Source organism: Chrysemys picta, chromosome 3, assembly GCF_011386835.1.
Source record: "Chrysemys picta bellii isolate R12L10 chromosome 3, ASM1138683v2, whole genome shotgun sequence".
Classification (NCBI taxonomy): domain Eukaryota; kingdom Metazoa; phylum Chordata; order Testudines; family Emydidae; genus Chrysemys; species Chrysemys picta.
In genome coordinates, this window is record NC_088793.1 from 206,038,231 (window position 1) to 206,064,302 (window position 26,072).

Genomic DNA, 26,072 nt, shown 5'->3' on the forward strand with positions numbered 1-26,072 from the left:
GTGCACAAGGAACATGGGAGAAGACTGCATCTGGCAGCCCGCTGGAGACGGGGGCCGCCTGGCACGTTAGCAGCAAGTTACCCACAAGCCCATTATCTCCGGGTCTCCTGCCACTGCTGTATCTGTCCCTGGCGAGCCCTCGCCCATAACTGCAGGCCCAGCTCCCAGGAGCAGATGCACAGCAGAGCTCGCAGCTGACACAGGTTCGATGTGCGCCTGGCCCTGTCCCCCTGCACGTGGTTTGTCCTGTGACTGTTTCCAGTGGTTCTATCCACCCACAGTGGCTACAGCCCCACACAGCAGCACACAGATGTCCACAAGTACAGCCCGGCAGACTGCATTGTGCAGGGCCTCGAGGGGTTGGGAGGAGATGGGCCACCTGGGACTGCTCGCTGGCCCGATGGAGGGTCCCATGGGGCGAGGCGTGGTCTTACTATGTCCTGGGCATGTCTTTGGGAGCGTCCCTGGGTCAGTTTGCTGCTCGGGGAGCCTCACGGCCATGCGAATACCAGCCCCTGGCAGAAGCGCACATCTGTCCCTAGCATTGTACTCTCCCTGGCGTGGGGACAGCCCTTTCCTGAACGTCTGGGAGACATAGGGCACTTACCGAGCACGCCTGCAAACAACCCACCCCTAACAACAACAACGGGTCTGGGCGTCCGCTTTGCGGTGTGTATGTGCATGCAGACACGTGTGTGTATGCGTGTGTATGTCTGCAGGTGTGTGTTTGTTCAGACAGATGGTGATTACCGGGGGGAGGGGAGTTCACGTACACACTTCCGTGTTCTTAACCGAGTTCCATTTTCAAAGAGCTGTTTTGTGACCTGCCCCAAGCCGGCCCTGGGTCAGATCCGGGACCGTCTGAGCACCACCGCTGCTGCCCTCTGGCCTGCCTAGGTCCAGGGCGGGGGACTGAGAGATGACCCTGCCTGCTCTCACTGACGCACCCAGCTGCCATGACGAGTGCCTCACCTTCCGCCCGCCCTTGCCCTGACACGGCTCCAACGGACCCGGAGCAGGTGGAGATGGTCACAAGACACGCTGAGCACTGGTGTGATCTGACCAGTACTGGGAGCACCTCTGGCATGTCAGCCTGGACAGGGCGAGTTTACAAAGGCACCGATGCTGGGATCAGCAAAATTCCCGAGTGCAGCAGGGGCTTGCCCAGATGGCGCCTTTCCTAAGCTAGACAAGGAGGGTACGGGGCAGAGAAGGAGACCAGCGCAGTGGGTGAGCTGCGGTTCATTTGCACGTCTTACCTGTCTCTGAGGACCGGTCGGTTCGGACTCCCGTCTGTGCTGTCGCAGAGCTGGTGCTGAGTGTAACGATAACTGGGCCGGGCTTCCTGGCTGCTGTTCGGGCCTGGTGTCCGATACCGTTTGACAGTGTCCTTCGTGCCTGTGTGAACTGTCCTCCTCCGTCACAGGCTGCATCCCCCATGTTCTCCCTTCGTGGACCTTCGGCCGGACGGCGGCTTCTGCCCCCAATCGCCTCCTCTCCTCGCCCTCTTCAATCGGCCTAAGCTCCTCGGGCTCTTCGTCTGTAGTTCCAGAAGTGCTCGGCTCAGCCCCCGGGTGAAAGTCCTTCAGCTCTGTCTCTTTATCAATGATAACCCACTCCTTGCTATCAAAGTCCTCCTCCTCCGCCAGCGGCACGGAGCGGAAAGCATTGCTGAGGGCCTCGTGCTCCACGGACGCAGACACATCCATCCTGCCGCTCGCCTGACGGTCTACTTGGCCAGTGTCGATGGACAGCATCTGTGCTGGTTGGGAGGAACACACCAGCCGGGAAGGGGAACAAGGTAAGTCCACGCGAGATCTGAAAACAAGACAAAGAAACCAAGATTTGAGCCAAGATTTAGGATCACAAGGACATTAGGAGCCAACACATAACCCATGTGGTCTCTTAGAAAACCCATGTGATCCCTTCCCAATTCTCTGCCATACACCCAAGCAATATATAACCCAGCTTAACCCAAAACATGTAACTAGAACCTACAATGATATAAAGAAATCCCCTCCAAATTGCTTTAGGATTAGGGCCAACTTCATGTCTTTTCCTTTTAAATGACTACAAGGAGAATATGGGAGTTACACACCACTGGGAAACACCCCTTCAGGTTGCTCTCCTTCTGGTCAGTCTGTTTACAGGAGCACCGTAGTTTCCTGGCCCCATGCTTCCTGTAACCTGATGACCAGTCCTCTAACCCAGACTACAAAAGTGCCTTGAAGACAGAGGGAATACTAGATGCTCATTTCATCAGGGCTTTTTACAGCCTTCCCAGAGGAGCAGTGGGGCAAAAAAACCTAACTGGCTTCAAGATTGAGCTTGACAAGTTTATGGAGGGGATGGTCTGATCATAGAATCATAGAATATCAGGGTTCGAAGGGACCTCAGGAGGTCATCTAGTCCAACCCCCTGCTCAGAGCAAGACCAACCCCAACTAATGGGACTGTCTACAATGGCATGTGGCCCATCGGCAACTGCCAGTAGCAAAAATCCCCAACTGCTGGAGTCGGGACACTGGATGGGCAGGACTCTGAGTTACTACAGAGAATTCTTTCCCAGATATCTGTCTGGCAGGTCTTGCCCACGTGTTCAGGGTCTAACTGATTGCCATATTTGGGGTCAGGAAAGAATTTCCCCCCGGGTCAGATTGGCAGAAATCCTGGGGGGGGGGGGGGGGGGGGTGCCTTTCTCTGCAGCATGGGGCACGGGTCACTTGCAGGTTTAAACTAGTGTCAGTGGAGGATTCTCTATAACTTGAAGTCTTTAAACCATGATTTGAGGACTACAGTAACTCAGTCGGAGGTTATGGTCTACTACAGCAGTGGGTGGGCGAGGTCTGTGGCCTGCAGTGTGCAGGAGGTCAGACTAGATGATCATGATGGTCCCTTCTGATCTTAAAGTCTATGAGAGTTTGACTTCAGGTGCACATGCGCCCCATGCATGTTTGATCAGAGATTTTCAGTAGCAGTGCTCATTTGGCCCGCATATGCACCCTACACATCCTCATACCCTACACTGAGACTATCTAGGGCTGCATGGGTGAACTCCCCTCAGTTCTTTCTCCACCCCAAAGTCCCTCAGAGGAAACTCTAAAGCAAAGGGAAAGAAGGCTGGGTAGTGGAGCACCCACAGGGGGGACACATCTCAAAGAACTCCAGTTACTGTGTAGGGCAAGTAAATGGAGGTTACTTATCTGTAACTGGAGGGTCTTCAAGATGTGTGGCCCCTATCTGTCTTCCACATGTGACTACGCATGCGCACCATGAGCCTGAGTCTGGAGATTTTTAGTAGCAGTGTCCGTTGGTCCCTATGTCTAGTTCACACATGGGAGATTTGCAAGCAACAGTCAAACAGAAGGTGGGTGCGAGGGCACAGAAGTGATGGCTGACTGGAATACTGCCATCCCCACAGCTGTGTCTGTCGTAGAAGACTGGACCAAAGCGTAAATGATCAAGGAGCTCCAGGTAGCTGCCCGACATATCTCCAGTAAAGGTACGTCTCTCAGACATGCAGCAAAGGTTGCTTGTGCTCTGATGGAATGAGACCTCACTCCCTCCAGGAGAGGGATGCGAGCTAGTTGGTAGCAAAGGATAATGCAGCCAGAGATCCATTTAAAAAGTCTCTGTGCAAATAGAGCTTGACACCTTGATTTCTCTGCTATTGACACAAAAAGTCTAGGCATCTTTCTAAGTGCTTTTGTTCTCTGTAGATAAAAGGCCAGCACTCTTCAGACATCTAGAGAATGAAGCGGCCTTTCCTTATCAGACTCATGTAGTTTTGGAAAAAAAAATTGGTAAGTGGGTTCTTTCTCTCATGTGCAACTCTGAAATTACTTTAGGGATGAATTCCAGGTGGGGGTGAAGGGAGATCTTTCCTTTATGAAAGTATATATGGTAGGTCTGCCATGAGTGCTCCTAGTTCACTGATTCTTCTAGCTGTTGTGATGGCAACTAGGAAGGCAACTTTCACCGAGAGGTGGGACACAGAGCATGTGGCTAAAGGTTCGATGGGAGGTCTGGTGAGAGATGAATGAATGAGGTTGAGGTCCCATTGAGGGGTTGGCTTCACTAATGGTGGGAAGGATCTAAGAAGTCCCTTCAGGATGTAGGTGTGAGGAAAGGAGTCCCCACTCAAACTTTCTACAAGTTTTGTCCCCCAGACAAGAGAGGCTAGAACTCTGGACAGAATTATTACTTTGGCAATGATGCTGACTTTTTCTGGTGAGGAGACTGGCGGAAGCCAGGTTTGACAGCAATAGAGATGGAGCCTGGCAAATGGCCTCATGTGTGTGCATGAGACCTTGTGGCCAAGGAAGGAGAAGCAACCTTTGGACTACTGCAGTCCAAGGTCTGAGGGTGACCTGGTTTATGGGGTCTCCTTGGCATGGAATCTTTTGTTAGGTAAATAGGCTCTTGCTGCAGTCAAGTCCAAGGTCACTTCTATGAAATTTATGGACCTAGTGCGGGGGGACTCTGAATTGGTAAGGTCTTGACCAACGAGGAACCCGAGGAACCTTCTGTGACCTGGGTGAATGTGCATGTGAAAGTATGCGTCTTCCACATTGAGAGCCACAAACCATGTGCCCTCTTCCAGAGAGGGAAATATTGATGCCAATGTGATAATTCAGTCAAAAACCAGTCGGAGAACACTTCAGCCTCCCTGGTTACTCAATTACAGACCTAAAAGTCGCAATTCTCCAACAAAATAACTTCAAAAACAGACTCCAACGAGAAACTGCAGAACTGGACACCATTAAATTAGGCTTGAATAAAGACTGGGAGTAGATGGGTCATTACACAAAGTAAAAACTATTTCCCCATGCTAATTTTTCCCCCCTACTGTTACTCACACCTTCTTGTCAACTGTTGGAAATGGGCCATCCTGATTATCACTACAAAAGTTTTCTCCTGCTGATAATAGACCACCTTAATTGATTAGTCTCGTTACACTTGGTATGGCAACACCCATTTTTTCACGTCCTCTGTGTATATATATCTTCCTACTGTATTTTCCACTGCATGCATCCGATGGGCTTTTAGCCCACGAAAGCTTATGCCCAAATAAATGTGTTAGTCTCTAAGGTGCAACAAGTACTCCTGTTCTTTATGTCTGAATCCTGGTGATCCCACACGTCGTTGTGTCATCAGCGGGTTCAGATTTCTATCCAAGCCACACCAGAACGGCCCCAGTGCTGAACTTCAAGGCACGCTCATTTCCTACTTCTACCCTAAACTGCTCCACTTCCTCATCACGGCCACTGTGGCCTCGTTCCCCACGGATCTCACACCAGGTTTTCCTGTGGCCTTTGCCACTTGAAGTCAGGGCTTGCGCTCCAGATTCCCGGTGTGCTGTGCGCACACACAAGCACGCTTTTCTGCGCTCCCCCAGCCAGGAGGTGAACTGGTGAAACGAGCACGTTCAGGGACAGCAAGGTAAACCCCAGTCTAGGTGTGTCCCATTTAACTCTCAGAGTGGTGGGGCATATTTGTGTGGCTAGTGGTCCACTCCCACCTCCCTCCTGCTGCCAGCCATGGGCTGGGAACACTCTCCAGTTGCTGGACTCACCTTTGCCTTCCTCTAACAAACCTCCTGCCCTTACAGCTGCGACTCCCTGCCCCCACCAGCGACTGACCCCCATCCCCCCTTCCTGTTACCAAGCCTCCAGCAACCCCTCTGCACACCTGTCCTGCCATCCCAGAGCTTCTAACCTCTCCCCCCGAAGCCACCCTCCTACTGTGACTCTCAAGAATGGCCCGGCCCTCGATTGCCAGCCCTTCGGACCCACTGAGTTTCCAGCCCGGAGAGCGGAAGCATGTTGAGTGTAAAAGAGCTGGCATCATCCGGGGCTTGTTTCTCAATGCCAGCAAGATGTCAGCTAGCAAACCAGCCAGGCGTCCTCCGCACAAACGTCTCCAGGCTTCACAAGAGAGACTTGGCGGCTTTATAGAGGGGCGAAGAAGAGGAGGAGCCTACGTAGGCAGCCCCTGCCTAGCGTGTCATGCCAATAACAGTACCGACAGCCAGAGAGAAACTGAGGCTGAAGAAAAATACTTTACAATATGTAACAAATCCAGCTACACCCCCTTCATTTCCCAGGGCATAGCAGAAAGGGATGCTGTGGTGTGTGAGCAAACCTTCTCTCGTGTAGATCTGCTTTGCCATCGGCAGTGGACAGGCGCTCCGACTCAGGGCTGTTCACACGACGGTATCTCAGAGAGCGCACTTGAGTGGTAGGGGAGTCTGGAGGTGCCCGTATCGGGGAGCTGGGGCAGACACCACTTCTCTGTTCCTCTTCCATCATGCACTGGGTCTGTATGGGGGAAAAACACAGAGAACATCAAGGAGCTGATGGCAGACACGGGGGAGAACCCAGCACGGCCCACCACCTGGGACGCTCGCTCTGGGTTTGAATCTCCCCCGTCTCTTCCTTCCAGAACAATACAGTCACAGCTGTCCTCTCACGGCCTGTGCTGGCTGTGCTCAGAGGAACGCAGGGGCTTGTCAACACAAAAGCTATTTCACATGAAGGAAGGGTGTCCTGGAATAACACCGTGTGTGGACCCTCTTACTTCAGACTAAGAGGGTCTTTTCTGGCTCAGCTTCATGCACGTCCTCAACCGAATCTATTCGTGTGTTTGGAGTGAACTCGCTTTAAAAAAACCGCTCTTGCAGCAGCTAAGGGAGTCGAGGTGGGCAAGGGAGAATCATCTCTGTCACACTGCCTGCCCGGGACCCCGGCGTGGCTGCCCAGAGCCTGCTCCTGTACCAGGGCGCTTTTCTGGCAGGGGCTGGGTGTTATGTAGTCCCTCGTCTTCTGGCAGTGCTCAGGGCCCACGTCTGACCTGGGCCCTGTTGTGCTGGCAGCAGATGGTCCCTGCCCCACAGAATTTACCATCGACACAAGACCTGAGTGTAACAAGCAGGAGGGAACTGGGGAGGGAGGACAAGAGGAGTACAAAGGTTGTCGTGCTGGAACTGTACAGCAGATAATGCCCCCCAGAGTGGATGCGGCTACACCGGGTAACGGTGTGTTACACTGGTGTAGCTATTTCTGTAGAGGAATGGGAATAAATCAGATTGGGATAAGGCACCTTTTTAACAGCATACCTGCGTCCACAGTTGAGGTGGGACTGGTATGACCCATCAGCGAAAAAAAGCCCCCTAAGAGACAGTGGTACAAACTGTGTGTGTGCAGAGCAGGTCTGACCGTGGACATATGCCAGGGGATAGAGATCATTTAGACTGTGTGTGAAACGAAGAGCTAAATAATGAACCTGCCATCCCTGCTGAGCATCAGCCCAGGATTGGCTGGCGATTTCCTGCAGCGATGACAGGAGAAGCAGGTCTGGAGGAGATGGCAGTGATTTCATGGGCTAGAGTTGCAAAGGGCTGTAGGCCACGGAGCCTGATGCAGCGGAGAAAGGGAGGCCAATGGGAGGCTTTGGTCAGAGTAACGGCCGACGGGGAAGCAGATCTCAGCCCAGGGTTTTGCATAGCTTGGAAGGGAGCAGGGAGGCCAGAGGCAGGTGGCTGCAGTACTGAAGGGGGGAGCTGCAGAGGGCCTGGCTGGGAGAGAGAGAAAGGGTTGGATCTGAGAGATGTGGAGAACAGTGGCAAGGTCTGGCTGGTGCCTGAACGGGGGAGACAAGAGTGGGGAGTCAGAGCAGCCCCAGGGCTGCAGGACAGGGTGCCCAGGAGAACAGCGGTGGTGTCAGCAGTGGTGCAGACAGCAGCGGAGAAGGGAGAGCTTCCGACGCTGCCACAGCGTTCAGTCTGGTGCTGAAGCAACACAGGAAGCTGGGACTGAGCCTGGAAGCAGCGACGCCGCTGGGAGCTTACTTATAGTGAGCAGGAGCAGCTCCTCCTGCCCAGGGGCTGAGGACTCATCTGCAAAGCTCTGCTGCCGTGTCCTTTCGTCTGAAAACATGCAGCATCCAGCTACAGCCTCTGGAATGGGATGGGTCACTGGATGAGTCCCTGTTCTGTTCATTCCCTCTGGGCACCTGGCATTGGCCACTGTCGGTAGACAGGGTAGCGGGCTAGATGGATCTTTGGTCTGACCCCGTGTGGCCGTTCTTATGTTCTCTGACAGAAAGAAAAGGAGAGGCCTGAGTTTCGTGGGGCGGGATGATATGCCCCCAACCCTGCTTGGTGTCAAGCAACTGCAATTTTTGTTGACGTCCCTGGGAGCTCCAGGGTTCTCTGGGAGGGAGGTCCTCAACTGCTTCTCCTGGAAACTGGCAAGAAACAACAGCCCACTCAGACTGATGGACGGTCCCCCTGGTCAGACTGGGGCTCCTGAAGAGGCCTCTCTTATCTGTGGGTGACCTTCCGGCATGGCTCACCAGTGCTCTGGCATTCAGCACTGTCAAGATGTACCATTACTGTGCAGAAAGGAGGTCTGAATTCCCCCTTTGACATGAAGGCTCCTGGTGTAACTCACATCTATCTCTGAAGGAAATCAGACTGGCATGATAGGGGAAGCCGAGTTTTCCAGGCCCAGTACCTTGTAGGTACCATCCAGCGGGAATACAGAGAATGACGAGCAAAAGAAACAGTCGGGAAGGAATGTCTATGGCTGCCAACTGGAGCAGTCCAGAGAGGGAAATGAGACCAGCAGCACTTGCTCCAACACTAACATTTTGACATAACTCCTGCATGAGCCAAAATGAGCACCCGCAAGGAAAATCACCAAGTGCCGGGGCTCTCAGGGGCGTCTCAGGCCCGAATGAGAAGCTGCAGTATATTTGGTGGCTCTCAAGAACAGAAAAAGCTGAGGTGACCTTTGGAACCAGGAGTTACAGATTTTTGTGGAATATGGTTTCCACAATACGGACATAAGAATGTAAGACATGATGGAAACAAAGCTTCCCCACTCTAGTGTATGATCCTGTCTCCACTACACACCAGTCTCTAAAGGGAACATGCCAGTCCACAATACTTGTATCCAAGAGTTTTAAATGAGTTGGCTGTGATGCTCTCCAGACTAGTGATGTTAATTTTAAATAAATCCTAGAATACTAAGTAGCTCCAGAGGCCTGGAAGAAAGCTAATGCCGTGCCAATATATAAAAGGCATGCATGGAATGACCCGGGTAACGACGGGGCAGTTAGCCTGCCATTGATTCCAGGCACAGCCATGAAAAGGTTGATATGAGTTTCAATCCACAAAGACCTAAAGGATGGGAATATAATCCATGTCAATCAACAGGCCTTCGTGGAAAAAATGAACTTGATATCATTCTTTGACAAGATCACAAGTCCAGTTGATAAAGATAACCATGTTGACATTATATACTTGGACTTAGTACCACATGACACTCCGATTAAAAAATTAGCACTAAAAATCAGTATGGCACATATGAAATGGGTGACAAACTGGCTGACAGATCTCAAACCTAACTGTTAATGTGGAATCATCATCCAATGAGAGAGTTTCTAGTGGGGTCCTGCCGGAACTGGTTCTTGGTCCAAAAATATTTGGCATTTTTATTAATGATCTGGAAAAAAATATAAAAGCCTTGGTGATGAACAGATGACGAAAGATTGGTGGGCTGCTAAATCACGATGGGAACAGGTCACTGACACAGAGTGATCTGGACCACTTGATGAGACGGCAGTAATTAAGTAATATGTGTTTTTAAACAACAAAATTCAAGGTCATTCATCTAGAAGCAAGGAATGCAGGTCACATTTACTAGATGGGGGCTCTGTCTGGGAAAGCAGTGATTAAAGGTCTTTGGGATCCTGGGGAAAACCAAGTGGACATGAGCTCCCAGTGCAATGCTGTGGCATAAGGCTAACATGAAGGAATATTGAGTGGGAGTAGGGAGGTGATATTACCTCACTGGTGAGACCACTGCCAGGTACTGGGCCCATTTCTGGTTTCAAAAGGGATGCTGAAAAACTCGAAGTGCAATTCAGAGAAGAGCAACAAGGATGATTTGAGGTGTGGAAAACCTGCCTAGCAGTGAGAAACTTACAGAGCTCAAGCTATGCAGCTTATCCAAGAGAAGACAAAGAGGTGACTTGATCTTGGTTTATAAGTACCTACAAGGGAAGAAGATGTCTCATACTAAAGCAGCTTCCCAAGGGATGGGGCAAATCTTCCAAAATGGGATGTCTCAAAGACACACATTAGTTCAACCACAAGTTTTTAGGCTAGACAGCATCACACATGTAGCAGGGAGAAAGAATTCCCTCAGGGCAGCAGCCACTGGGTGAGGTTCTCTGCCTGTTATACAGGAGGTCAGACCAAATGGTCACAGTGGTCCCTTCTGGTTTTAAATCTATGGCCTGAGTTGGGCACGTACATCTCACTGCCGGACAAGAGGAAGGTTCCTTACTTTGCTGATGCTGATCCTGAGTTTGTTGCGGTTCACGTCCGTCTCTTCCCAAACCTCGGTCTCGTTGAAGGCCATGTTAGGAGCCTGGCCCAGCCCTTCCACTGGCCGGCCTGGCAGGATCGGAGGAGCATTCTCTTGGTCGCTCAAGTGTTCACCCTGTAGGACATCTTCAGTGTTCTCACGCAGCAAGTCCCCAGGAACTGGAGTGACGTTAACCACCCTACGGGGGACATCAAAACAGGACAACGACTCTGATCACAGAGAGAACCAGGACTCTGATATATACTGCACCATGGACCTGCCTCAGCGCCCCATGCCATATGTAGGAGCTGCCAGGCTGGCTGCATCAGGGGTCGTAACCTTTCCCAGGCCTGCAACCCATGCCACAACAAGTTCACGAAATTCCTCCCCTCTAGCAACAAACAAAGGAAGGGAGTCCCCCAGACCTATACATGACCTCTTGGGAGTCACAACCTCCAGGCTGAGAACCCCTGCTTCAGAGAAGGTGCTGGACTCCCCAGAATGGACAATTAGGGAATAGCCTGCTGTAGGGGAAGAGTCCCCCTACCCTCAAGCCAATGGGGCTCCATAAACCTTACCCATGTTGTCCTACCCAGTGGGACAGAGCAGGTGCTCGTCGTCCAGGTATGACAGGACTCTCACAAGCACCTAGGTGACTTCAGAGAAAATTCCAGTTGCCTCCTCTTGGATTGTGCTGCTAAACCACTCAGAAGATTCTAAACATCCCACCCGCACATGTCTATTCAAAGCAAGTGTCAGACAGGACCGAGTCAGGGTCCACCTACTCCAGTCTCCTGTCTTGGACAGGGGTCGCTACTGATGATCCAGCGGAAAGCGAAGGAATCCTGAAGAGGCAGATGTGGGCTAATCTACCCACATGTCAGGTTTTACCCTGATCTCTAACAGGTAGAGATCGGCTTAAACCCCAGAATACAAGATTTAATATCCCTGCCAGAACATGTTAGCACTCGCTATTAGAACGCTAGATATTCTTGCCACCCATATAAATATCCAATCTCTTTCATCTGACAACCTCCCAGCCTCTGCGACTTCCTGTGATGAGGAGTTCGAGGTTAATCACATTCTGTGAAAAAACATTTCCTTTTATCGGTCATGAATTTGCCACCTTTCAATTTCACTGACTGTCCCCTATCCTAATGCTGTGAGGCAGGGAGAAGAGAACGTCCCACCCCCCTTTTCTGAGCCCTTCATTGCTCTAACAACTGTTGTCACAGCCCCTCTGATTCACCACCTTGCTAAAACAGGCAATCCCAATCTTTTCAATCTCCCGTCGGAGGAGTTTTTCCAGGCCATTTTTAAATATCTAAATAGCTTTGTCCCAGGGTCACGGACCCCATTGGAGAAAGCCAGATACCACATAATGTGTATCAGCACAGGCTCGCTCTGGCGAGCACCAGGGACCGTGTAATGTGCACTGGCACAACGGCTAGTGCCACGCACCACGTCATGTGCAGCACCCTCCTAATGTAACAGCGTAACCAGGGGAACGTTCCCAGTAGAACATTTAAGGTGATAACAACAAGACAAATGCTCGGGATCCAGGTGCAGTCCAGTGACTTAGGCACACCGTATTATACACACTTCATCTCTACAGCCAAACGAACAACGCTTCTGTACCTAATCCTATTGTCCAGGGCAATCATGGCCTGTGTCCCTTCCAGTGACTCTCCCTTGGCCCAGTGCTTGCTGGCAGCATGACTGGTGTGACCATAACACTCACCCAAACATGGCGGCTGTCTGCCTGGTGTTCTGCTGTGGTGGCGTGGAGGTGCTTGTCGACAATAAAATGTCCGTTCCAGCTTTCTCCCAGTCAAAGGCCTCATTCTCAGTAATGCCTCGTTCCTTCATGCTGTTCTCAAACACCGACATGATCAGCTAGAAGAATAAACATAGCAACAAGGAGGAAGGTATAGGAGCTGTAACAGCTGACAGCTGCTTTAAAGAATGCCTGAAACGCAGCTTGTTCAAACTCACAATTTCCATTTCATGGGGATTTCTGACCTTTTGAAATTTATTTTAGTTCAGAATCAGAACAAAAAACTGAATTTTTTAAAAATTTCCTGTGAAACGGAAATTCTGAAATAATTCAGTTTTGAACATTTAATTTCAGAAAAAATTCCAAATTTTGTTTCAAAACAAACTGTTAATTTTTTCATTTTTATTTTATAGTTTTGACATGATTTCATGACATCGGCAGTAGTGCATGTGACATCACATCATAACATCAACGAATAGTCAAAAGATACTATTTTGTTTTTGTTTTATTTCATTAAAAATAGCATTAATGACAGCTGCTACTTAGTACACACTGAAACCTCCTTATTTTCTAATCTAGCTCAAAGTGGTTCCTGTTTGTGTTGTAATGAAACAATCTGACACTGACACTTGGATCTAGACAATGAGATAAACGCTGAGTGTGCTAATTAGAGGAGCAGCTGTTTTCAATTTTCTGGAGTTACCCGGGAATCATTTCTCGAGAAGATTGAGAACAGCTGCTCCTCTTATTACAATACTGAGTGCTTACCTTCTTTTCTGGTTGAAAGTATAAAAATAGACTTTAGCTCTATTATGACTAACATCATAAAATGACGTTACTGGTAAAAGTGTATAATATGACACGCCCCGTCCTATGATAACATGCTATGTCTTCTGATGCATTACTACTATATGTCATGAAACAATGTAAACTACTAGATAGAAATAGTATAAAAGTGAAAAACATAACATCAAATACATTTCAAATGGAAATGTTTTGAAACTAAATTTCAAACATTTTCCAGAACAAACTTTTGGAAACTATTTTTTTTTTAAATGTCTCTCCCCTACCATCCCTCCCCCCCACACAGCGGAAATGATTTTATTAAAAATTCTGCATTTGTCAAACATTTTCTGCCAGAAAACTTTTGATGAAAATCTTCTGACCAGCTCCAGTTGGTACATCTTTCTCCCGTCTCACAGGCCTTCGCGTAGCTAAGGTTCTATCAGCCTGTCTCCAGAAAGCTGAACTTTCAGCCTGTTCTAACAGCCACGTCCCCTCTCAGCTCAGCCTGGAAATGGGAATGCCCAGTTAGGGCCCCAAGTGGAGTTTATGGGGCACATTTAGGGTCATTTGGTAACGTGTCTCCTGAGACACAGCACTGCCAAACATGACCTCTTTTACAAATTGTAACTTTTTATAATGCTTTTTTGAGTGGCGATAGGGGGAAATAATGGGTAAGAGCCATAAAGCTAATATTGTGAGGATGCCCCAGCCTAGATCTAGTTACTGGACTTTGTAGGTGATGCCCTGGAGTGGCAGGGTGGGCTGTGGAGAGCAATGCATGGAACACCAGCACTGAGTACAGACCCTTGAGACAGAGCCCTTCCATACAAACTATCCAGTCACCTAGGGGAAGGTGACCTGGCCTAGGAGCTAGACAGATATGAGTGCAAGTCTTCTCTTCCGCTGACTGATGTTAGTACTGCTGTATACTTAATATTAACCAAGACCTTCCAGCCTTACCCTCCAGGGGGAGGATCCCTCATTCTCAGCTCAGGTAATGGAGAAGTTGCTCACATAGAAAGGAAAACGTGCCTGCTGGCAGAGCTGGGCCGAGACCCCAGGTCTCCCGTACAGCCGCCCAAGGTGCGGTCACTCAGCTGCCCTGCCTTTGGAAGTAAAGGGGCAGAATGCACGGCTTTGTCTCTGCTGCCCGCAGCCGGTGAGATACCATGCTGAATTGCCCTAGCAAGGAGTCACCTATGGTGGCAGCTCAGGGCAGGGAGTGAGACAGTAGCTGCAGGAGGGGGAAGGATGGTCTCTGTAAGGCAATGGATGGAGGCCTGGACACCTGGGGGTTGGCCTGGGCTCTGCCGCAGCCTGCCCGCCTGGTGCTGGGTGAGTCAATTACACGACAGGGGCTGGGGGCACTTAGCCGTCTGTGGTCAGTGTGGGGAGCCCTCCCCCTGCCAGAGCACCAGGATGGACTGTGATTAACACTCTGGACGAGGACTCAGGGTTCAATCCCTGGTCTGCCAGTGCCTTCCTGCATGCCCTTGGCCAAGTCACTTCATCTCGGTGGGATGGAGCCACCAAATCTGCAGGCTGGTTCGCCCCTCCAGGGGGTTGCATTGGTTTAACGAAATAAACTTCCAAAGCGATGTAAGTTAAACGGGTGCAACTTTCCCATGTAGCCAAGGCCTAAGGGACAGATTAGTTTTCCCTTCCTTTCTAAGAACGGTGCCAAGAATAGAAAATAAATGTTACGGAGAGAACATCAGACATTGCTTCCCAAGGCTGTCCCTCTCCCCACTGGCTGCCTAAAACATCTTAAAAGCTAGGAGAAGAAAGTGTGCACGTTTTGAACCTTGATTTGATTAAACCATGCTGCTGGTTTGCTGCTGCGTCCCTAGAGCCTGGAGCTCAGCTCTCCTGCAGACCAGATGTGTGCATACCTGCCCGGCATGATTGCACGGTGGGGCTCACTCTGCAGGCAGGGCCCATGGGACTCCGAAGGAAGACACGCATATGCAGAGTAGCCAGCTACTGGCAGCGGACGTGTGAACATGCTTAGCTCAGACACAGCTGCTTGAGGAACATAACCTGGATTTTCCAAGAGGGTGATTATGCACCCTACAGGCCCGACTGTCACTATGCCATGTAGGACGGATGTTTTCATTGCCTTTAAAAGACTGCTGACAACGTTCAAACAGCTCTCACGCCACCGAGGTTCATGGCGATGGGTCTGTCTGCCTCAGAGGTCGGGGCTTTTTGTTTGATGGGGTGGGAGGAGAGAGGAAAAAACTCGGAAGTGACAAACCACCCTATGACCCTGCCTCTCTCCGGCTTCGCAGGAATGGCCTCTCCACCTGTGAAATCAAAGCAGCCCTCCCCAGTGACATGCACCAAGCTCTCCACAAGGCCAGTCTCTTACCTGATAATCGGGCTTGGTGAAGTAGTCCAGGTTCGCAATGTGATCCAGGAAGAGGTGGAATTCAGACGGCATGTGTTTGAGCAGCATTCGATGCTCATACTTCTCTTTGATCATGCCAACTTGCTCCTGCAGAAAGGGAAATACACCAGATCCCCCCATCACTCTCCTGGCTGCACACTCCTAACCCCTCAGCCTTAGCCCGTCTGCAGTGGGCAGCACAGACCCTTCAGGAGCCCCCAGGGTCTTGCTTACACACACTCCCTAGCAAAGTGAGGCTGATCTGTTCATGCGGGAAAGCTGGGACTCTTTCTGGGAGCTGCCCCTTCAGTGGAGACTCCTAGGGGCGGCTGCTCTCTGGCTCTTCCAGGAACACCTGGATGGTCTGTTTTACTCCCACGGACTCAATCTGATTCGCCAGCCAACACTCCCATTTAGCACTTCCTGGGAAGCTGGCTGGCGGGAAGGAACCAGTCAGCTCATCACCACAGGACAGACACGATGGGCCAGCAGACAGGGCTGAGGTGGTCAGTGATGGCAGACAAGCTGAGACAGCACCATTCATTTCCAGCTCGGAAGCAATCCACACACTGCATTTTAGGCCACGTTACAGACTGAGAAAATCACCTCTGAAAGGAGATCAGAGGGGGGGAAGGAAGCGTTTGTGTGTGCGCTAAAGTACAGCCAAAATCCTACCCGGCAATGCTGATGTTACAAGCCAGCTTTCGTCCCATGAACGTAGCTAGGGAAGCGGCAGGAAGCACCGTGAGAGTACACTGGTAGATTTACTAGTGAGCAGCCTTGGTTTGAAGATGATTTAAGAGTATTCCAAGAATTGCTGCAGCGAGGTGGAGTGTGCATTCAATGTAAATGTTACTTTACTCAGCAGCTGTGGATGGTGCGCTCTCTTTGAGACAGGCGGAAAGTTGTTCCCGACACCTACACCCAAGGTTTCAGTGCAACAGCCCAGGGGCTTGACTCTGCCCAATGCTTTCTGAAAAGCCCTGGAAAACAGCTTCTGGTTTATGCCGAGGTGCAGGAAAGGGGAGTGGAACAGCTGCTGGACACACTTTACCCCCGTCACCCATTACACCTCAGTCACCATGTTTCCTACCTTATCTTTGATCTTGCGCCATGGAAGCTGACCAACTGCAAACTCCACTAACATGTAAAAGAGGGACCACAGGTCATCATGTCGACCCATCTCCTGGAGAAAAGGAAGACAAAGTAAAGCAAAACCAGCCAAACAGCATCTTTCCTGCTGTGTGGGAGATGGCGCACGTGCGGATGTGCAGAGCCACCACTGCGTGTCAAGGGGAGTGAACACCGCCTTGGGCATGTGTCACTTCCATTCTCAGGACACTTCCAGAAATGAGGGTAAATATTATTCAGGTTGTACAGTCAAGAGCCCAGACCTCAGGAAAGGAGGTTATCCGTGCAAGCTGAACTTGTGCCCCTTGTGCGTATGCGTGTAATTACACAATCACAGGCTATGTTTTCCACAGGACCCTGCTTCATTCAGGGCACAGAATGGATGATGCTCAATGCATGGGGAGCTGGTCAATACTTCTTTTTATCCCCATTCTTCAGCAGTCTGCAGGCCATTTGCGGGGGATCTGCAGAACACGATGCAGCTCCCGGCCTCGAAGCCTGATTACTAATCCCATTTCTGACACTGACTCCTTCTGTGACCTTGAGCTAGCCACTTAGCCTCTTGGGCATCCGCCTCCCAATTTGTGAGAGAGGATAACACAGATCTGCTATTTCCAGGGAGAACTGTTGGGGTTAATTAGCTGTCTGGGAAGCCCAGTGAAGATTAAAAGTGCCGTATCCGTGTTTTACCGCTTACAGTAATTACACATATGCATTTCCAAATCTCCTCCTAAAAGCCAGATCACTTGGGATGCAAAAAGGCTGGAGGGAAGGATGAGATCGGGCAGAGGGGACTTCTGGCAGGAACTTTAGTTCCATAGTCTAAGCATCAGAAGAATTTTACCATACACCCAGGAAACACTGCTTAAATATTTACAAATATTGGATGAGAGGGGGAAGACCAGACCTCTGGGGAGACTGGGGCGAAATAGGCCAAATATTTGCAGAAGTAACGTCCCTCTTCGGAGGAAAAAAATCTAGGATTTGTTCTGAGTTACCCATGTCCTGCCTTGAGCAGGGGGTGGGACTAGATGACCTCTTGAGGTCTTTTCCAACCCTAATCTTCCATGATTCTCTGTCGCCAGGGCTAGGCTGCCATGAGCCATAGCCTTCCTACGGCCAGCATGCTGCTGGGGCAGAGGGGCCCTGGGTCCATGGCCAGGAGCCGCACAGGGACATGGCTTTCAGTTTCTCTTGTATTTTGTATTTTATTTTTTCTTAACAGCAGCAGCAAATATTAGACAGGCGAGTCGAGAAAAGCCAATGACTAGCTCATATTTTTACACATCCAGTCAATAGCCTTCCACCTCCACTGGAGTCATCTGACACATCAGCTTCCTGTAAGCAACAAGCAACTCACACCAGCCGACCCCTCCCGCAGCTGCAGAACTACTCTATGTCTACACGGCAATAAAAAACCCCCAGCATCGAGTCTCAGAGCCCGGGTCAATTGACTCAGGTTCGCGATGCAGGGTTAAAAATAGCAGTGTGGACGGTCGGGCTCGAGCTGGAGCCCGGGCTCTGCCATACACCCCCCTCGTGGGGTTTCAAAGTCTGCACTCCAGCCTGAACCAAACGTCTACACTGCAGTTTGGAGCCCCACCGCCAGAGTCAGCTGCCTCGGGCCAGCCCTGGCCATGCCGCTGATCTTTTATTGCAGTGTAGACGTACCCTTCGTGACTGCAGGGGTGGGAAAACCCTTCTCTTTTAACCCCTAAGAAATGGAGATACTCACTCGGTTTTTGTGTGCATTCACTGAAGCATAGCGGACCGTTCCCCGAAACCCAGCAACATTGCGAGGCTGATGGGAGACAATACATAATCTCAGAAACAAAGCAGGGTGTTGGAGAAGCCAGAGTGCAGCAAACTCCTAAAGACTTCCCAGCTCTACCCCGGGGCCATACAAACCTGAGAGCTGCAGATCTCTTCTTAACAGCCTTCCCTGTGATCAAGTGGGCCCATAAACAGACCACACGTGCCTTAGTCCTACACTTCCCTGAAAAACTCCTTCTGCGCTAAGGGGAAAGTGATTAGTAAAGTCGCTCCGGGCAGCAAAGCTGTCAGCATCACCCAGGTTTGTACCTTCATAACCAAATTTCATTTTGAGCAGAGAGAGAGTGCAGGAGCCCAGAAGCAATCCTTCCTTTGAGTACAAACTGGTAATGGGGCAGTGTGGGTAAGCTAAACCCAAGGCAGTGCCCGAGGGCCAGCCCAGTGGTTTGCTATTCTGATCCTGCCCGATGCCTCCATTTCCTGAAGACAAGCAGGCCCCACTGGAACACTTGATGGGACCACACACTAGAGCATCTGCTCTGGCCCCCACACGATGGACTGCACTGGAGCCACTAGGTCACATTCGTCTCTAATATCTCAGTTCTGCCCCACTTCCAGTGCTCAAACCCACTCATTTCACCTCTCCAGGTACTTGTATGGCTCCCATCACCATGGTATCTGAGTGCCTAGACAAGAACTTCCCAGTTCCCTACCTATTCCCCACCCTCAAGGCAGGTGCTGTCAAAAACTCTCCCCTATCTCTGAACATGCCCACATGGAAGCTACATGTTGAGAGTTAACAAGTGGAAAACCTTCTGATGTTCACCTATTTTCCCAGGCTCCTCCGAGTTCCTCTTGGAGCCTTTGTTCCCTTTTCTTTACTCTCACCCCTCAAATGCCCTTCCCCACCCAGGAGATGGACACAGCTGTCTTGAGACCAAGTCAGCACTGCTCCTTGCATCCATCACAGGAGGTTATTCCCACTGCTGACGGGGCTGGAGCGCTGCTTCCACAGATCTCCCAGGTCTGCACACCTTCACCCGTGGAAGACGTGATCATTCTGAACTAATTCCATGTAAAATAATGAAACATGGCAAGTGATTATGGGGAGCTTTTCAGATGTAAATAATAATAATAATAATATTGGGTAAGGGTGGGATTTTCAAAAGTAATGGGTGCATAGTTAGACTGGGGGGAAGTTGGCAATGGCCAAAATGGGCTCAGAGTTCAGCCCAGGGCAAGCACTTTTGAAAATCCCACCCTAAAAACTCCAGACAGACCTAGGTGCTTAGAAGTCAGAGCACTCGGCACCGCAGTGCAAGGAGATGCCAGTTCAATTCTCTCATCACGTGGGAGGCAGCAGTCGGCCCTGAGGACTCAGTTGCCTACCTCGATACAAACTTCCCTTCAGTGCTGATTGGTCTGAAGGGGATTCTATTCAGTCCTCCTGGCCAGCCTGGAGAGGGGCTAGAATTGCAGAGCTGTGAGAGAGGGGCCTAAAGCAGGGGAAGAATGTGAGAGTCCTCAAGGCTCAGGGATGGATTGGCTGACGGACAGTTCGGTAGAGTTCATACATGTCTGTGTATCCTCTGACTGCCTCCCTCTGCCTGTGGTTTGTGGTCTCAGATTATCAGCTGTTCAGCAAGGTGCAGGCATTCAAACCTTGATTTAAATAATCTGATTGAAATCAGTGTTACCAAATCTCAACCCAGCCCCGAAATCTGAACTATTGTAATTTCTGATTAAAATTTAACATGAACTGAATGATAAATGCTGGGTTTTTCCAATGTCACTGCTGGTAGGGTATTTTATTTGAATTTCACAAAACTGAGGTAGGCAAAAAACAAAATATTGAAAAATTATGACCCCGATTCTACAAACACTTAAGCGCATGAGTAATTTTACTCATGTGAATAGTACCACTGACTTCACTGGGTTTACTCCTGTGTTTAAAGTTATGCATATGTATACGTACTTGCAGGATCAGGACCTAAGATTGTATTTTTATATTAAAATGTTCTCTTAATGTCTATTTGGATTTTTCTCACCACAAATTTACTTCAGGGTTAACGGTGAGTATCTGCCTACCTTTTCATTATCAAAGTTCAAAATGATGAATTTTTTTTATACACGTATTCACGCAAACACTGTGTTATTGAGTCATCCATACTGAATGTATAATGCAGCATTTGAAACCATAACTAAAATCCATGACCAAAAGTCACAAGTCTATTATGCCACTAAGTCCCATTGTTCCAGTTCACTGAGGGTGATTTCAAGGCTTTCAGAATTAAAGTGCTTGAGAAGGAAAACCAACCTGGACGCCCCACCTGCTCCCTGAGGTTTGTAATCCTGGAGCACACCAGCCCGAGTGATGAAAATACTCATTCAGTCCCAGCAAAAGACACTGTAGCAATTAACACCTGTGATGCTGCTTTCATGATCCAGCCTTGGTCCTCCCAGAGCATTTACTTGAGACTGCCACCAGTGAGCAGCTGTTACATTTTTCAGTATTTCATTGGAGAACATGACTTTCCGAAATGTAGATTTGGCCTGCAGTTGAATTACTGTAGATGGAACTCAACTACCAGCAGAAGCCTCTTCTACGTATTCAAGTGTTGATTCCTAAATTGTGAGTGGAAGCTGGCACACTCGGGAATATTTCATAAGCTGGAAAGTGACGTGGTGTTAAACCTGTGCTTTCATGCTTTACAAGTCATAATGCTTTCAGAATATGCATTTTGCAGTTATCTCATTGCAGTTCAGCACAAGATTTTTTTCCGTCTTCTTTCACACTTCAACAGCTTCAGCCATAGCTCATGAATCTGTTCGGAATCAAGTCCCAACAATGCTGCCTTCAATATCTGGAGCAATTCCTCAGCAAACCTCTTCAGGCCAATATTTGTCACTTTCTGGCAAACAGAGACTATATCCTGTCACTGCTCTTCACCGATTTTCATTGATTTGGGCCATTCTGAAACAAGCTTCTAGGCAATCTGCAAATGCAGATTCCACTTTTCTTCTTGAGGCATCACAAATACATGGCCATCTCTACGCTTGTCTTTGTAAAGTGGCTATTGTGCAAGAACTCATCACACAGGCCCTGCTCCTGCAATTGAATCCACGTGGCTAACCCCCTGAGCCCTACAAAAGTCAATGGGGCTCCACACTGGTACAGGAATCCAGATTCACGCATCACATCGCAGGATCAGACTGGCCTTCAATACCATGGTCCTTGCCACTCTCTCCTTCCAAGTCTTCTAGCAGGAATTGTAGAGTATGTGCAGAACAGCCAGACTTTACTCACCAAGGTCATCTTTTTCTTGTAAGGCTCCCCTTCTCCTCTTAGCCTCGTTAGCTGCATTGTTTATCACAAAATCGATCACCTGGCACTTAGTATTCTCTCTCATATTTTGATTGTATCACTAGCAATTGTGGTCAGATGTTTGAAAGAACGGGAGTAACTGGAGATGTTTAGTTTGTCACACACAAACAGTCCCTCCCTCAGTAGTTGCTGTCCCATATACAATAGGTTTGCTATGAACGTCACACCTCCCATCTGTACTCAAGACACATGCGCTCTCCAGACAGGTTGTGAAAATACACAGTTTTCTCTTCTTGAAACACTTTATTCAGGAAATGGCCACCAGTTGCAAACTCTGAAGGAAGAGTACGGTCTAGTCAAAGCCTTTCGGTTTTCTTGACTTGTGGATATACGAGGGATCAGAAGGTGGTGCTGCTGCTTGCAAAAATATCACAGGCCATTTGCTTATCAATTTTGTGTTTCAGATACAAAAAGACTTAAGGGCTAGGACTTGATTTTTTTTAAGTGTGCATTTTTTAAAGTGTGAAAAAATTCCATGTACAATCTGAAATGCTATAAACAATTAGGAAATTCTAACTGAAGACAAAAGTACAAAATATCCACTTTAGCCATTTAAAACTATCAAATGAGAAGACAGTAAAGAACTAGAAAATGGTAAATAAAAGTTTGATTTAAATTTTAAAATATTTGATTCATTTTGTAAACTTTAGGATTTCTATACATTTTGTTGTTCAGGTGAAAGGATGTGTCTTTCTCCTTGTGTAGACATGCCTAGCACACTGGGGATAAGTGCCAGAGTCCAGACAATAAATAAGGCCACGTTCTAGTCACGGGTATTTTTAGTAAAAGTCATGGACAGGTTGTGGGCAGTAAACAAAAATTCACAGCCCGTGACCTGTCCATGACTTGTATTATATACCCCTGACTAAATCTTGGGGGAGGGGTGGCCCGGGGGTGCTGCTGGTGCTCTAGGGGAAGCAGCCTGGGACATCCATTGGTGCTGGGGGGGAGGGGGCCAGGACCCCCGCACGTGCTGAGTGAGGGGGTTGGGGGGGGGAGTTTGGTGGGCTCCCTACCCTAACCAGGCTCCGTGTGGCTACCCAGAAGCGGCAATATGGGTCCCTCCCTCAGCTTCTAGGTGGAGGCGTGGCCAGATGGCTCCGTGTGCTGCCTCCGTCCTGAGCGCCAGCTCCCCAGCTCCCATTGGCTGGGAACCGTGGCCAATGGGAGCTGTGGGGCAGTGCCTGTGGGCAAAGGCAGCATGCGGTCTCCGCCTACGAGCTAAGGGAGGGTCATGTCGTCGCTTCCGGGGAGCCCCCCCTAGGTAAGCGCAGACCAGAGCCCTCACCCCCTCCTGTGCCCCAACTCCCAGCCCTGAGCTCCCCCACCCAAACTCCTACTGCTGCTGGGGGACGGGGGTGGCCCGAGATTGCCCCAGCAGCGGCCGGTGCGGCTGGCCCAGGAGCCAGCCACACTGGCCATTGCAGAAGTCATGGAGGTCCCGAAAGTCACGGAATCCGTGACTTCCGTGACAAACTCGCAGCCTTAACAATAAAAATACAAAGCACCCCAGAGGAAATGTACAGCATGTGAAGTACGCTTTGTTTATAAGGAGTTTATTTTGGGGAACTGTATTAGGTTCGCACCCTACAGGGGAATGATCCTAGTCTATTGGATAGGTGTTCATCTCTACACATTGAGAACAACCAAGTGGACGAGGTACATGTGGAATTCACTGACACAGCGCTAAGCACTTAAGCTGTATTGCTTCTAGGAGAGGTTAGAAGCCGCCTCCAAGTCCCCAGGCCTGGTAGAGTGTCTCCAGCCCCTTTGCAATGCCAGATGGCGCCAGCAAACTCTTTTCCAGCTCCTCTGATGGCACTGAGGAAGATGTTCATACCTGAGCCAAATCTGGGGTCAATGAAGTCAAAACTGAAGATGATTGGTGGGGAGATGATTTGCACCCAACACCCTCTGCCAAAGAACATTCGAGGGGAAGAGCCTGGAGGGAGGTTCTTACTGATAAAGGCCCCAGGGATTGAACAGGGATGTAAGCTACAATCCCAGACAAATGCCCCGGTGTATGGTGGTCTGTGATGGACACTCCTTCCATCTGACTTCAATTCAACAAGGAACTCCAGGAGTAGAGATCTGTAAAGCCAATCTCATAGCAGGGAAATAAGGTTTTAATGTAGCGAATACAAGGCAGGGGCGTCATCCGCTGGAAAAGGCAGGGCAGAGTTTTATTTTAGAGACAAATAATTAACAAAACTTGGCAGTGGAATCTCACATTAGTCCAATGACTTCTACAAAATGGTGACTTCTCTTCACTTGTGACAGGAGCTTTTTGCAGATGTTACTAAATTCTGATATTTACACTTCAGACTAAACAAGGAGAACCTTTCTCCTCCAAAGTGTGTACACAGGACGGAAACCCAGAGAAACATGGCCAGGGCCCCTGGAGAACCCAGGGGTCCCACAGCTCTCTGCCAGTGCTCGGCAATAGATCCTGGTTGTGAGGGCTTACTGGAAAAGGTGGGACAGGAAGCAAAGTGAAGTGAAGCTTAACTAAACAAACAAGTAAATAAAGCAACTTAAACTAAATAATCGGAACTTCCGATTTCGATCCGTGCGACAGGTGGACTGCCCTGGTGACCTGGGGTGAGGGGCACTGGCCCCATCAGAGACAAACTCTCTGTCCCGTGATATTTAGTGATGCCCCTTTTAAGGGGCAGTATTTTGTTCAATCCTTGATGACAGCAGCATCTTTTATCCTCATATGGAGTTGGGAAGGAACGAATACGGAAAACCAGACTCAAAAGGCAACAATACCCAGGATGAAAAGCCCTGCCCCTGACACCAGACCCCCAAGAGTGACACCCAGGTTCCCGAGACTGGAACCCCCAGAGTGCCCAAGCGCCCCTGAGGCCAAAACCCCAAGAGCTTTGGGTTTCTGCATTAGATTAGGTGGCTCTCACAATCCTGCTGAAAAACAGAAACATATCATGAAGGGAAAACAAAAACAGACTTAATTCTGAACTCCATCGAGAACGAAAGCACAAAACAAAATGAAACCCAGAAGCATGGTGATGGCTCACTCACAACTCATGGCAGAGATGGTTACGAGCAGCGGATGGGAAGCCAACGCATCAAACACAGCCTCAAAAGAAGAGCCCAAAAGAACTGTAAAACAGAGAGAAACCCAAAGAAAACCATGATAAAAAAACACAAAATGGAGAAAAATTAAATAGAAATGAATTAAAAATCAAAGCAATATTGCATCCTTCCCAATTCACGCATCTCCTCCTCAGCTGCCGCTGTCAGCCCCCACGCCCACTCCCCAGCACTGGCTGTGCGGGGGCTCACTGACATGGCCAGCCCTTTGGGACAAGGGCCCATAATTAGTGAACTGCCTGTCAAGCACCATGAGCTCTCCGCCGGAGGGATTGGGGTCTCTCCCGAGACCAGCTTCTCCTCACTCGCCATTTCTAACACAAGGCATAAAACTCAGAGCAGCAGTTGGCTGGTGCCCAAAGCGCTGTAGTGGGGGCTTCAGTCCTGCCCTCCCTGAGACAAGTGTTTCTGATTCTCCCCCTCAAATGAAATAAAATAAAATGAAATAAATTGACCAAATCAACCTTTTGGGGCTCCTCCTCCTCCCACAGACAAATCAACTCTGCCTTCCTCACCCGATCCAACCCCCAGCTCTGCTCCCCTTCTGCTGAAAACCGCTCCATGCTGCCAGCTGCTACCTTGCCGCTCCTCACCAGGTCACTTCCAGCCCCCACCATCTCGCTGGGCCACAGGCCCTATCTCCACCCTACTTGTGACCGCCGGCTGGCTAGCGCCATACATTTGCGGCCTCGAGGCTCTGCATGGGGGTTGGGACGGGAGTATGCTGAAGGTCAGAGTGTGGCCGTAGAAGGGATTATTAAGGGTTCACCATAACGAGGACAAACACGACAGCTCGTTTGCACTGTCCATTATATGGTACATAGACTGTGAATCACTGTGTTGTCTGTTTTCAAAGCGTGAGATATGGGCTTACATTATAAATCAGCACTAATAAACAATTCAATAAGCTCTGTGACAAATTTGACGCAGGGAGGTATTACTGCATAAAAATCAACTGGAAGTGACCGTCCTGAATCTACTCAGGTTGTTATGATGTGTTGTGTGGTGCAGTAGTGTCCAGGACCCCACTGCGCTAGGCCCTGTACAAACACAGAACAAACAGACAGCTCCTGCCCCAGTGTAGCTTACCCTCCAAGTTCTCCAGCATGATTCACAAGTCTACCATTTAAACTCATGGTGACATGGAAGCTGTGATGTATCCGAGAGCAGCAGGGTACAAACCAAACACATCTTGCTATGAACATAACCTTTGTGAGAATACAGTGTTTACTGACATTGGTTTGGGCTTACTGCTGTAGTTGTGCGTGCAGAATTTCACTCCCCCACACTGCTTGACTCGTGTGCTTTAACTTGTCCCCTCGGAGGTAAAGTTTTACAATTG

At 49.5% G+C, this 26,072-nt stretch overlaps 1 protein-coding gene across 3 annotated transcripts in view; it reads right to left on the reverse strand.

Annotated features, from left to right (window-relative positions):
• The window catches only part of TTBK1 (tau tubulin kinase 1), a 144,411-nt gene that overhangs the window by 34,794 nt on the left and 83,545 nt on the right, over nucleotides 1-26,072 (reverse strand). Inside the window, exons 1-8 of one of the 3 annotated variants that reach the window (XM_065589858.1) lie at nucleotides 24,659-24,727; nucleotides 18,194-18,259; nucleotides 16,421-16,513; nucleotides 15,310-15,435; nucleotides 12,117-12,271; nucleotides 10,355-10,574; nucleotides 6,144-6,319; nucleotides 1,260-1,818 (exon numbers count right to left, since the gene is read on the reverse strand). In XM_065589858.1, the coding sequence (XP_065445930.1) occupies nucleotides 1,260-1,818; nucleotides 6,144-6,319; nucleotides 10,355-10,574; nucleotides 12,117-12,271; nucleotides 15,310-15,435; nucleotides 16,421-16,510 (1,326 nt within the window). In that variant the 5' untranslated portion in view covers nucleotides 16,511-16,513; nucleotides 18,194-18,259; nucleotides 24,659-24,727. Of the gene's footprint in view, nucleotides 1-1,259; nucleotides 1,819-6,143; nucleotides 6,320-10,354; nucleotides 10,575-12,116; nucleotides 12,272-15,309; nucleotides 15,436-16,420; nucleotides 16,514-18,193; nucleotides 18,260-20,548; nucleotides 21,965-24,658; nucleotides 24,728-26,072 lie in introns of those variants that run through there. The other 2 variants (XM_065589859.1, XM_065589857.1) reach the window with 2 other exon arrangements.